Source organism: Mastigoproctus giganteus, chromosome 3 (assembly GCF_048544385.1).
Source record: "Mastigoproctus giganteus isolate SK-2022 chromosome 3, ASM4854438v1, whole genome shotgun sequence".
Classification (NCBI taxonomy): domain Eukaryota; kingdom Metazoa; phylum Arthropoda; class Arachnida; order Uropygi; family Thelyphonidae; genus Mastigoproctus; species Mastigoproctus giganteus.
This window is the reverse complement of record NC_143577.1, coordinates 67,369,686-67,384,178: the sequence shown is the minus strand read 5'-3', so window position 1 is coordinate 67,384,178 and position 14,493 is coordinate 67,369,686. Positions and strand designations below refer to the sequence as shown.

The window sequence follows — 14,493 nt, the reverse complement described above, 5'->3', positions numbered from 1 at the left end:
ATCAATGCACAGCTTTACTGTGCAACATTGGAAAAACCGAAAGCCACCATTCAACACAGGACTTCTGACAAGCGGCGTGATTTTGTTGCACGACAACGCAACTCCACATGCTGCCCACACCACTCGTGAGTGGTTGTGCCGTAATCATTGGGAAACTGTCACATCCATCCTACAGCCCAGACTTAGCACCTTCAGACTTCCATTTGTTCAGCCCTCTGAAAAAAACACCTTTCAGGAAAGCATTTCACCACGGATGAGGAAGTTCATCAGGTGGGGCAATGTTGGTTACTGCTTGTGGGTATTGATTTCTTCAGTACAGGTATTGATAAACTGATTCATCGTTGGGACAAGTGCATCAATAAAACTGGAGACATTGTGGAGAAGTAGTGCATGTTCACTTATTTGTTGGTGTGTAATTTCAATTTCGTATTATTAAACATCATCGAGAGAAAAAATGTGTTACCTTACTTTTCAGAAACCCTTGTACATCGATGTAGATGCAGAATATCTATTCAGTTTGTCAGCCACCTGAGCACAATCATCAACAGTCAAACCATCGATATCAAGTGGACCAATATGCTTTCACCCCTTCTTTCTACTATTAATGTAAGTAAAGAAGTCTTTGCTGCATTTCTTGGCATTCTTTGCCAGAGACCTCTCATAATCTGCTTTAGCTTGCCTAACCTCCTTTGTGACTTGATTACAGACTAGTTTATATCTACCATAAATTTTTGTATCACCTAATAATTTATATGCATCATATGCATTTTTGTTTTCTGCCACAAGTCTGATCAGTTCATCTGACTTCTATTAAGCCTGGAATAGTATTTCTTACTTCGTGTGAAAAGCTTAGTAGCTTCTATGATTACTTCCCTGAATGTTTTCCATTTGGAATTTGCTGTTCTTTATCAGATTGTCCCACTGTATAGTATTTAAAATCCGTGCGAGACTGCAGTCATCCTTGCAAAAGCACTTCCATTTACCCTTCACAATAGTTGTCTTTAAGTAAATACATTAGCACACTGTGATCACTGTCACCCAAAGTATCTTTTACCTGTGAGTTCTTAATGCATGAAGAATTACTACTGCTAATGAGATCAAGAGTATTGCTTTCTCTTGTTGCTTTTCTAATATGCTACTATAGAAAAGAGTCATCCAATAAATCCACAAAAGTCTTGCAAGTGTGGGAGTGTATTAAGTTCCCATCAATACCTTCAAAGTTAAAATCCCCTATTATAAGACATTCTGATTTACTGGCTTACTCTGTTTCTTGTGTAATAACTGTTCTGTGTTACTGTTTTACAATATGTTGTTTGATTGTGTATGTCTGGCACGTTTCTGTTTCTGTGATTATTGAAGCTTTGACCATTTGTCTATTATTGCTTGGGCCTAGTTTTCTAATAATCGTTTATTAATATTAAGTAGTAATATAAAATGTCTCTGGTTAGCTCAGTTGTTTTTTTGAGTGCTTTCATACATGTTTCCAAATTTATGCAAAAGTTTTGAAATTGAAAGAATGTAAGTTAACTTGTTAAGCATTTATAGTTAGTAAATAATGAAATTTAATCTACTGAAAGTTTCTAAACCAAAATTTATAATATTGATTTGCAATTTGATGTTGACAAAAGTCACTCTGGTACCATTGGGTCTATATATAACTAGAAATTCATATTAATTCAGCGTATCATATTTACACTACAAATAAGTAAGTACAGCCAATAAATTATAATGAACTGCTATAGAACTAGATGCCGTACATGTAATTTTAGACATAGCATGTTTAAAAAAGTTTGTAATCGTAATATCCGTGTTAATAATATATATATTCAAGTGTAACACAAGATCCGGTATTCAAAGTATTATTAAAGTTTTGCGGGCTCCAGGGTTTCCTCTATCCGCCACTAAAAGGTAGCAGTATACATAGTGTACAGTTTAAAGCAACTAATAGACAATGATGATGATGATGATGATACATAAAGGCTATTTACAATGATGATGATGATGATACATAAAGGCTATTTACAATGGTAATGATCAAGGGATAGAATTTTTTTCAGCCTGGACTGTACTTGTTAACAGGAGAGACTGCTTCCAGGGATGGGATACACTTCAGTAGAAAGGGTGCAAGAATATTTGCTGATGCTATCGAGGCAGTGTTAGGTGGGTCGGAAAACTGCTAGCTCGGGGGGGGGGGGGTGACAAAGACTAATAGATTAACAGTAGCCACTGGCAGAGGTGAAAGAGATTCTTGCACTGCTTCTATTGGAATGAGCAGAAGCCTGAAAAACAAGATGCAGGATATTTCAGAGACTGCTGGGAGTCATTGCCGTACAAGTAAACACATGGTTTGTTGTGTTTGGGTAGCTAAGAATAGAAACAGGTGCATGTATACTTGCGTGTACACCAATGCTAGGAATTTAATAAATAAATTTGATGAATTTGAGGTATTGCTCAAAACATCCAAGGCAGATATTGTTGGGATATCAGAGACGTGGTGGCACACAGATATAAGGAATGCAGAACTTGAATTTGGGGAGTACAACATCTACAGAAAGGATAGACAGGTTAGGAAGGGAGGAGGGGTTATGCTATTAGTTAAGAAACACATAAAATCCAAGGAAGTGAAGCCAGTTGACATCGCTGGACAGTGCAGTATTGAGTCAGTTTGGTGTCACATAGGCATTGGGAGATCAAAATTGAGAGTAGGAGTGTGCTATAGGCCTAATGACTCTGATGAGTATAATAAGAAACTGTACAGGGAAATAGAGTGGGCCAGTAAATCAGAGAGTCTTATAATGAGGGATTTTAATTTCCCAGATATTGACTGGAATTTGGGGGCTGGTCACTCACACACTAGCAAAGCTTTTGTGGATTTATTGGATGATTGTTTTCTACATCAGCATGTTCGGGAGACAACTAGAGGGAGTAATACTCTTGATTTGATTATCAGTAGTGATTCTTCATGCATTAAGAATCTGCAGATAAATGAACCACTAGGTGACAGTGATTACAGTGTGCTGAAGTGGGATTTACTCAAAGGGGTAACTACCATTAGGGGTAAAGAGAAGAGGGTTATTGCTTTCGTAAAGGCTACTACGATGGACTGAGACTGTATTTAAATTCTATACAGTGGGACCAACTGATGATGTTACCAACAGCAAATTCAAAATGGGAAGCATTCAAAGAACTTATCTTGAAAGCTACTAGGTTTTACATACCAACTAAGAAATATTGTTCAAGGTTTAGGCCTAAATGGATTTCAGATGAACTAATGAGACATATGGCAGAGAAGAAAAATGCGTGGGATACATACAAAATAACACGTGACACAGAAGCCTATGATAGATACAAGTGGATCTGTAACCAAGTTACAAAGGAGATTAGGCAGGCGAAGGCAGATTACGAGAAATCTTTGGCAAGGGATGTAAAGAAAAACAGCAAAGAGTTCTTTACTTATGTAAACTCTAGAAGGAAGGGGATGAATCAGATTGGTCCACTTGATATCGATGGGTCAACTGTTGATGATCCTGCTCAGGTAGCTAACAAACTACATGAATATTTTGCATCGATATTCACACATGAGGAGTTATTCAGCGAGGGGAATGCCAGAGGTGTATTCAACTCTGGCAGTAAGCTAGATAATCTTGTAATAACTGAGTAAAGTGGAGGAGAAATTGTTGAAGATAATCACAAGAAAGGCACCTGGGGTGGATGTGATCTATCCAGTTATATTAAAGGAAGCAGCAAAGGAAGTAAGCAAACCCTTAGCCATAATTATGAGAGCTTCTTTGGACTCAGGGGAGGTACCCACAGACTGGAGATGTGCAAATGTGACCCCAATTCACAAAGGAGGATCAAAGGATGACACAAGTAATTATAGACCTGTGAGTTTAACTTCTGTTCCAGGAAAATTAATGGAGGCACTGGTTAAAGAAACACTGCAGGATCATCTAGACAAGACTTCAGTTATAGCTCGGACACAGCATGGTTTTGTTAAGGGGAAGTCTTGCCCGACCAATTTGATTTGATACTATGATGCAGTCACAAAAGAACTGAATGCTGGTAATAACTTTGATATTATATACTTGGATCTTAGAAAGGCTTTTGATACTGTTGCACATGGAAGAATGCTGCACAATTTGGAGCAGTGTGGCATTGGAGGCAAATTGCTGCTATGGATAAAAAGGGGTGGTTGACGGGGAGAAGACAGAGAGTGGTAATCAATGGACACCGCTCATCATGAACTAATGTTATTAGTGGAGTCCCTCAGGGTTCAGTATAGGGTCCATTATTGTTTTCTGTAATTATAAATGATATTGATGATGGTATATCAAGCTTAATGCCCAAGTTTGCAGACAATACGAAGGTTGGCAGGGTTGTCAAGGACACTACGGACACTATGCCGTTGCAACAGGATCTGGAAAGGTTTAGCAGATGGGCTGAGAGGTTGAAAATGAAATTTAACATTGACAAATGTAAAGTACTACATATGGGAAACAGCAACCCCAGAGCAACGTATCAACTCCGTGGTACTACAGTGGAAGAAAATGAAAGGGACCTCGGGGTGGTTGTGCAGGCAGATATGAAGTTTTCTGAGCAGTGCAGACGGGCTGCAAGAGTAGCTCATGGTGTATTGTCAATGATATAAAGGAATTTTTCTGGCAGGGATAAGGAGGTGATTATTCCCTTGTATAAGGCAATGGTCAGGCCACACCTAGAGTACTGTATACAGGTCTGGAGGCCTCATTTCAAGAAGGATGTAGAGATGCTGGAACGAGTACAGAGAAGGGCAACAAGATTAGTGAATGGAACAAAGGAGTGCTCTTATGAAGAAAGATCTAAGTTCTGCAAATTACAGTGTCTGTAGACTAGGCACAAGCGAGGTGACCTGATAGAGGTGTATTAGGCCTTGAATGGTTTGAGCATGCTCAATGCTGATGGGATTCTTCCTCTTGCTCAGAATAATCACCTGAGAGGGCATAAATTCAAATTGAGGAAAGACAGATGTAGAATAGACGTGCGGAAATTTGCCTTTAGCCAGCGGGTGGTTGGTAGGTGGAACAGACTTCTATCCCTTGTCGTGGAAGTTGATAGCTAAATAAGTTTAAGGCTCAGCTGGACAGGTATTTCGAAAGAACAGAGGGGTGAAGTGAAAGCATTTTTTTTTTTTTTTTTTTTTTTTGGCTCATGCTGCATAAGCTTGATTTCTTGCATCAATTGCCTCTGCTAATGTATTCACACAGTCATTAGTAGTAATAGTATTTGCCATATAGTGAAAGGATGCCATAGGCTTCTACTGCACTAGCAAAAAAAAAAAAAGAAAAGAAAAAAGAGAAAAAATTAGCACACTGTGCTAATTTTACCCCATCCAAGTAGATAAGAAAACACAAATCTTTATGCTTCCCTCCTCGCACAGGTAAGTATCCAGTAGACCTTTGAATTTGTTTAAACTGTCAGGCAGCTTGACTCGCTGGCTAAAAGAAACTTCCAGCAATCCAATCTAAACCTCAAACCCTGTAATTTGAATTTATGACCCATAGTTTTGGAATTGTTTAGAATAGTGAGAATTCCACCTTCATTTATTTTACTAATCCTTCTTAGAGCCTTATAAATCTCAATTAAGTCACCTCTCAGGTGCCTGGTTGCCAAGCTCTGTAGCCCACGTAATTGGAGTCTTTCCTCACACGGTCATCCTTGTCCCAATTTCACTATTCGAGTTGCCCTTCTTTTGATCCTTTCAAGACGCTCAGTCTTTATTCAGATGAGGTCTCCATCACAAGGATGTTATTTGGAATACTTCAACACTGTATTCCAAATATGATCTTAAAATTGCCTTATATAGTTTGATTATGACCTTCCTATCTCTACAGGATAGCATTTGATAAATCATTGATAGGACACCATGGGCTTACTTGGCTGCCTATTTAACACTGTTCAGAATACTTCATATCTGCCCATATTATAATTCCCAGATCCCTTTCCTCCTCCACTGTTTTTAATTCAGCTCTACCAAGTGCATTATTTATTTGTGGATGCTATTCCCCAAGTGTAAGACCTTGCATTTAGCAGCATTAAAACATAGCTGTCACTTCTCTGTGTAATGGCATACCATCTTTGAAATCTGTTCAAGTCATCCTGAAGGAGCACTTCTTGGCACTGATCATTAATAATGCTGCTAATCTTTACATCATATGTAAATTTTGACATCATGCCTTCTATATCCCTTTGTTGACATCATTTATGAAAATGAGAAAAAAAATAATGGTCCAATAACTGATCCTTCGGAACTCCCCACTACACCAATCTGAAGAATATCCATTAATCACAACCCTCTGCCTTCTGCCCTGCAGCCACCAAGCAATCTATCTTAGAATATTACCAGCAATCCCAAGTTGTTATTCAAGCTTATACAGCAACCTCTCATGATATGAGTCAAATGCTTTGCTAAAATCCAAATAAACTATGTCAAAATTATTCCCTAAATCCGGCTCATGAGTAATTTTGTCAAAATAGCCTACTAAATTTAGTTAAGCATGATTTACTCTTAACAAAGCCATGTTGTATGCCCTTCAGAATGCCATACCATAATCTTGGAGACAGTGATTAAGAGTGCAATCCAGTGCTCCTGGATTGCACTCTTAATCACTGTCTCCAAGATTTTTCCCTACCACTAAAGTCAAACTAAACAGTCTGTAGTTACCCACTTCAGTCTTAGAACCGCTTTTATGTATTGGCAATGCATTGGCACTTCTCTGATTCAAAGTAATACCCTTGAGTCCAAAGATGCCCTCATAATTAACCTCAGCAGTTCAGTATACTCCTTCACACTTTCACTACAGGGTATATGCCATCAACTCTGGGAGCCTTACTTGCGTTTATGCAAAAAGGTTTTTCTAATAAACAGTCATCTGTAATTACAACATCACTAATTTCATATGGTTCAACCTCACTTGCACAGCCTCTTTTCACCATAAAGGGTTTTTCTTCAGTAATGACAAGTGAAAAGTACCTGTTCAGTTCATTTGCAACATCAGCTGGGTTGTCTAAGACTTTCCCACACCCATGCACAAGGGTCCAATCTGATTCACTTGTTTCTTCCTTGTATTCACCTACATGAAAAATTTCTTGTCCTCATTCTTTGCTCTCTTAGCCAATGCTTTCTCATACATAGCCTTTTAGGTCTATAACAATTCCTTATCTCATTTTTGTTTTCCCTATGCTTTTGTCACACCAAACTGTGACTACCCAACATTTCACTGGCCCACTCATATTGACTGGATGCACTGCTTTGGATTTAATATGATTCTTATATAACAGTATATTAAATATAAGAGCACCATAACCCCATCCCTCCTCCTGTCCTGTCTGTCCTTTCTGTACACATTCCCATATTCAAATTCTGATCCTTTATGTCTGAATCATACCATCTCTGATATTCCCACAATGTCTGCATTTGAAGACTTAATCCGTACTTCAAGTTCATCAAATTTATTTACTATGCTCCTAGTATTAGTGTATATGCAAGTATACATGCACCTGTTCTTACTCTTAGTTACCCTAATGCAGCCCATGTATTTACTTGCAAGGCTTGAAATCCCTGATACCTTTCTATTCAGGCTGCTGTATGTTTCAGTAGAAGCAGTGAAGAATCACTTTCATTTATACCTGTGGTCAGTGCTTTTTTTTGTAAAAAAAATAGGTGCTCATTCTTTGCTATCAGGAAAAATTGAAAATTAAAAAATATGAAAAGTACAGTACTCTAAAAACTTATTTCCTGATATTGTTACTTAGTAGTAATGTTTTTGGAATAAGAACGACAAATTAAATATATTAACACACAGTTTATTATGCATAAATTTATTATTCAAGTTTATAAAAATAAATAAATGTTTAAAAAATAAGTAGTAGATTTTTTTTTTTTTTATGAAAACCCCAAACACGAGAGGTATTAGAACCTATAGTACTTGGTACCGTGCTTGGGTTGGAGGTTGAAAAGATGAAAGAAGATATTTGTTGACATTAGACTTGAACTTCTTTAGACAGTAATTTTTAGGAAATACATATGAAGGAAGATTGTTCCAGAAAACAGCAGTTGAATGAATAAACGAGGAAGATGAAAAGTTGGTTCTGTGAGTTTGAAGTTGGACAGTAAATGGATGTTGGCTGGTGGCAGCACGTATTCGGACTGCTTTAAAAGAGAGAGTGAGAATTATGAACAGTGCCCATGGAAGTATCTGTAGAAAAGGTATGCAGCAGAAACAGTACATCTGTGAGACAGTGAGTGGAGAGACTCTCTGTTAGAGAGGAGTCATTAATTAACCTAACTGCCCTTTTCTGAATGGAATCTAGAAGCCTGAGAGAGGTTTTGGGGGCACTGCCCAGATGTGGGAACAATATTCCATATTAGGCAGATTTGCGATTTGTACAGAGTGAACAGCTGTTTGGAAGAAAAGTAATGCCGAGAGCGATTATTATTTTATTATTGTTATTATTTGGTTTTTAGGAGCATTAACAACTAAGGCCATATTGCTCCAGGGATATGCGGTGGTCATTCCCTGACCTTTCCGTATTTGGTGGCTCACGGGCTTGAACTCCGGTCTAATCAAGAAGTGTGTGCTACGCACTGCTGCTGCTCCTGCCCACCTGGCTACGGAGATGCCGAGAGCGAAAGAGAAAACCAAGTTTTTTAGATGCAGAGGAAGCAATATTTGTAATGTGCATGTGCCAAGAGAGATTAGAAGTCAGGGTAATCCCCAAAAGAGATATATCAACTTGCCTAGAAATTGGAGTATTTTTTTGAAAAACAAAAAGTCATATTTTTATAATTTTAATAGAATCTAAAAAATAAATTAGTGACATAGATTTGTTACACATAAAAGAATTGGGAATTTGCATTTTTTAAGCCTGAAAATAAAAAACAGTGAGATGAAAACAGAAACTTCCTTTTACATGTAACAAGATATGGAAAATGTAACACACTAATTTTTCTCAAATCATTCAGTGTGGCCCCCGAAAGAATTCTAACTTTGAATATGGCCCCTGTATGGGAAAAGGTTGGACACCACTGCAGTAGAAGGTGAACTAGAGCCCATTGGGAATACCCCTCGATCTGCTCACTGTTGACCAGCGTGACTTTTCCGTATGTGGGACAGGTTGTTGGATAGGTTTTTCTAGGTTGTAGAATGGTAATCCCTTTAGCTCTCTCAATTCTTGCTTTAGCAGCAGCACTAATTTCCTCAATTGCCTGAAGGCCAGAAGTGCAAACAGTGTGTACACAGTCAAGTCTCTCCTAAGCCATTCGTTATATGAAAATTTTCTTTGCTCAACTGAAACTATTTTAAACGTAATTTCTAAGGGAAATTTTTAAAAAATTCACTATAAAAGGAGTTCGTTAAACAGAGGTCCGACTGAGTAATTTAGAGAGAGAGAAAATCTTTATTGCAACTAAATTAATACAATATACATAGATTTAAGTGAAGTTGCAATTGTCCCATCATGGCCAAAGGCCAGGGGCTCACATCAGAATGGTTAATTAGTTATGTGCACACTGTACAATTTAAAAAATAAAAATGTAAACATGTTATAGAATTTTAAAAATGGTTATAAAGTTTTATATAGAAAATATCTTAACAGTGAAAAATGCAAATTTAGTTAAATAAATTTAAGCTTTGAAAAGTAAGTAAACATTTGAAAAAAAATTTACAGAACGTTACAAATTTCAAAGTGTACAGCATTGAAATGTCACATGTCACTGTTAATCAAGGGGTGATGGTATGCAGTACTGTTGCGTACTGTCCCCAAAAAAGCACTGCACGTGGCTCTAGTCAATCTACTCTGTGCAAACCCCCAAGCTATCAATTTTCCGACCCTCCTAATACTGCCTTAATAGCGTCAGTGAATATTCTTGCACTGCTTCTATTTAAGTGTATCCTATCTATGCACCCACTTTGAATTTTTGGGGTTTTAACGAAAATGTGGATCTGTTCCTTTCTTGTTTCACTTTCTCGAATAAAGTTTGTGTTGCAACCTGCAAAGTAGTTAAAATTGTCAAGTAAATAAATTTATTTTTATTTTGCATATTTGAATTTTTCCATTTGACTGTAACAGTCTTATGTTCTTAATGTTTTTTTTTTTTTTTTTTTTAATATTTTAAAAGACATATGTAGAAATTTGTAGTATTTGAAAGGAATATATGTAATTTTTTTGTTTAATGAAAAATAGCTTTGTTTTTCAGAACCAAGATAAGTATTCAAGTAAGACTGCTGTTAAGGTAAGAAACAAACTTACTACTAAAAGCACTAATGATGTGTCTAGTAAAAGTAGCAAGGAAAATCATAAACAGTTTAATGAATCTGCTGTAATTAAACTGTTAGAAGAGGAAAGGGACTTCTATAAAGAAAGATATGACGAGATGGTACAAGCTGAGAATAGAAAAAATGTAGAAGAACTTGCAATAGAAGATAAAAATAAAAGATTTAATGAGATTTCAAATATGTTGGTTGTTGAAAAGGAAAAGGTGAGTTTTTCTCTTCCTCACCTTCTTACATGCATGTCTGTTAACTTCATTAAAATCATAAAGTTTATTTCAGCAGTAATATCACATTATCAACATTCAGGTTAGTGTATTGTGTATATTGCTTTTGTAGAAATCTTATTTCACTAATTTTCTTAATGAATAGTTAAAATTTTATGAAAGAAAATCAACAATTTTGTTCTTGACTCGAAGAACAGTTTTGTCTGTTTTTGTGCATTTTTCATACATCTTCCCCCCACCCAGTACTCCAAACGTTTGTTTGATAATTTACATTGTGAGTGATCACTTTTTTAGATATATGTCCATAATGCAAGCACTCTCAGGATTGATGTCGTGTCTGTATCAGGCAACATAAGTAGGCAGTAAGATACTGAGGGTAGTGTGTATTCATACAATTTAGCAAGAGAAAGGACTAACAGAATGACCTAACTGACTTTGAGCATGGTATGATAATGGTGACAAGTGCAATTTTGAGCACCAGATGTACAGAGACACTACATCTGTTGAATATTCATTACACTAGCGTGTACTGAGAATGGTTCACCAAAAACAGAAACCATTCTGCCAACAGTGTTATAGGCAGATGGAGGGAAAAAGAATTGGGCAGTTTAACAGACAGGCCAGAGTTGGTCAAATGGAGTATTGGAACATAAAATGCATTGGATGGTGTAGCAGGAAATGGCCTTACCAAGTTCCATTCTTATCAACTAAAAACAAGCAGCTACAGATACAGTGATCACAGGAAACACTATCACTGAACATTTGAGGAGTGGAAAAAAGTTTTCCATGTTGAACAGGGTATGGCAACAGCAGTGTGAATCTGCAGGCCTATCATGCCATCACATGATAGACCCATAGATTCAGCCACACCATTGCAAGCTAGTTGCGGAATTGTGCTGATGTGGGGATTGTTTTCAAGGGACTTATTAGGTCTTCTGATACCAGTGTATCAATTCTGATTGCAACACAGCTACTTGAATATTGTTGCATGCTAAATGTATCCCACATGCTCACAGTTCATCTATCTTGCCATGTTTACTTCTAGCAGCATAATGTGCCCTATCACAAGGCACTGCTCATTCTCATTCATTAAATCTTATGAATGAGATTTCGAGCATCATTTGGATAAAATGCAATTAGTTGTTCATGCCAAGGATTTGCTGTCATTTAGTCTGAGGCAACAGTGAGATGCAGCTAAGGCTTCATGGGCTATCATCTCTGCAGGCACTTTCTGCACCTTGTGGAGTCAATGTCCTAACAACCAGAAGATGTTCTAGGGGCTAAAGGAGATACTATTTGTTACTAGTTCAGGGATACCTAATAAACTTGCCCTTCAATGTGATACATTCTACATTTAAATAAATCAGATTTTTATTGGCTGCCACTTAAAGCTAGATTAGGTACATTGGGAGGTGCATGTGTTGTTTCAGGGGAAAATTAAATAACTTGCAGCAATTTTGAATGTTCTCAGTGCTGAATTAACTTTAATCCGCTATCATCATACTCCTAAAATGGAACACATCTAGTCATGTGGCATCTGCTATTTGTTTATTTTTTTATTAATTTGTTTTTATTTTTATTAATTTGTTTATTAAATTTATTTTTTTATGAAATTTGATTTTTCTCTTTTCTGTTGAATCAAATTTTTCATTCATTAGAATTTACATACTTTAACCTATTTCTCATTGTTTGAAATTTCTCTCTCTTTTTTTATTTATTTATTTATTTTTTTTTTATCCCTTTTTGATATATTCCATGTCTGTCTGTTATCATCTGGTTTTGCATTACAGAAATATGCATGACAAAAAAAAAGTGCAGTAATTCTGAAAAATACACATGTGGATACAATGAGCCAAATTTTAGAGCCCTGTAAGTACAGGGATACTACCCTTATTAGATTTGCTAGGTGAGGAATATTTATGTACTCCAACTAACTAGAAAAGAACATGGCATTACTTGCATCGGTTGGATGTTAAGCAGTGGTGTTCTTTTAAATTTTAACAACTGGCTTTTTAAAAATAAAACAAGGCAAAAAATATGTATGTATTTATTAATGTGACTTACAATCTGGAATACAAAAATTTCAAACAATAGTAAAATATTCATTTTTTTATTGTAATTTCCATCTAGCCAATTGATTCTCACAAAATATTTTTGTTGACTTTTGCTGAGCTCTTGTATCCACATCCAATCTATGGTTGCAATTCAACCATGATTTGACAAATGGAGTTGCATCCCAATCTGCTTAATTTTGCCTGGGTTGCTTATTTTTAGGGTAATGACCTTATCAATTTCACGACAAATCTAGAAACATGAAATCTTTGACAGGCATCGAGCATGGGAATGTCATTACTTTAAGAAGTGGCCCAGGCAGTATTAAGTGAATGTTTGTTGGAAATAATCGTCATCATCATCAGCCATATTCAATCCACTGTAGGATGAAGGCCTTCCTAGCAACTTTCCATTGGAAATAATATTTCTGTAAAATTGCTAGCAGTGAATAATCCCTACACAAGCTACCGTATAGGGAACGGATGCAGGAAGGGGAGCACAAAGAGTGCTGAAATAAGCTTGCCCTGGCTGGATTTTCCATGTCATCCATATACAAACTTGCTACTGAAATGCTGCTAGCCATTGTGGATTGAAGTGCACGCCGCTCTACAGTTTATAGCCACTGTCGGTTTAACAACTGGCTTGCAAAACTCTTGAAAATATATCAATCGGCTTGCTCGAGCTGATTGTTAAATTTTCAAGAATTTTGCAAGCCAGTTGTTAAACCGACAGTGGCTATAAACTGTAGTGGAGTATCACTGATTCTGAACAAACAGGTAACTAGAACCTGTAATAAATTGAGATATTAATAGAAAATATTGCATAATCAGCAAAAATTGGTGAGAAACGCTGTATGGGAGTATATAATTCCACTCCCAAATTAAGAAAAGTAATGGAAAAATCAAAAAATAGCTCATCTGGAAATTTCTAAATAATAAAAGCTAGAAGACTTTTAAGGTATTATTCTATATATATTATTAGTGAAAAAGAAAAAAAATTAAGATCAGTAAGGAAATTGAAATTATTAATGCACGACAATAAACTGATTACAAAAGTCCTAATAGCAAATAGAGTTACATGCATACATGTTAACTTTTCTTGTTTCACTTAAAATTACATGGGAATCTTGCACCTTTTATAGTTATGAAAAATTTATTTTTTATCCCAAATTTTATTTAAAGTTTGTATTGTTTTTTTCAAGTACCCATATTTGTTATTTTCATTCAAAGTATTCTTCACTCCATAATGCTCGATAAATCGTTCATTATAGATTTTTGTTGTTTGTATGTAGTTATTAAACAGTGAGGTTACTGGTGTATTACTTAAAATAGAAAAAAACAATTCCAGTGAGAAAAGCAAGAAGTATTATTTTTTGAACCAAATGAATTCAGATATCGATATCATATTAAATATTAGATTCTAATTAGGTATTAAAATTCAGAAAATTAGGGCTTTGCTAGGAATAAAATTTTAGTGAATTTTAGCAGAATTCTTTGTAAAAAGTGAAAGCTTTATTATTATTATTATTATTATTAATATCCATATGATGCAAGGAAGCCTGAGGCTTATGCTGCACCAGGAAAAAAAAAAAAAAAAAAAAAAAAAATGTTCCCGAGTAACCCTGAGAGAGAGAGAGAGAGAGAGAGAGAGAGAGAGAGAGAGAGAGTCAAAAGTAGAAGGGAATCACCAAGAAAGAGAAGAATGATGATATCCAGCTCAGGACCCTGGGTGTGCCAAGCCCATACTCACCAGATGTGAGCTTTTTTGATATGCAAAAGCTTTATGTATTAGGACAATTTGTAAAATAATAAGAGGAGTTTACCTCAATATAGTACGTAGAACACTTCCGTATGATACTCTCCAGAAATTAAATTGAAAAAATCGAAAACTTACATTAGAGTAAAAAT

General features: G+C 36.1%; 1 protein-coding gene across 1 annotated transcript in view; it reads left to right on the top strand.

The window, feature by feature from the left end:
* Window positions 1-14,493, top strand: part of LOC150088059 (centrosomal protein of 135 kDa-like) — a 507,662-nt gene that overhangs the window by 185,788 nt on the left and 307,381 nt on the right. Inside the window, exon 9 of the mRNA XM_090369998.1 lies at window positions 10,235-10,516. Within this exon, the coding sequence (XP_090226124.1) occupies window positions 10,235-10,516 (282 nt within the window). The remainder of the gene's footprint in view (window positions 1-10,234; window positions 10,517-14,493) is intronic.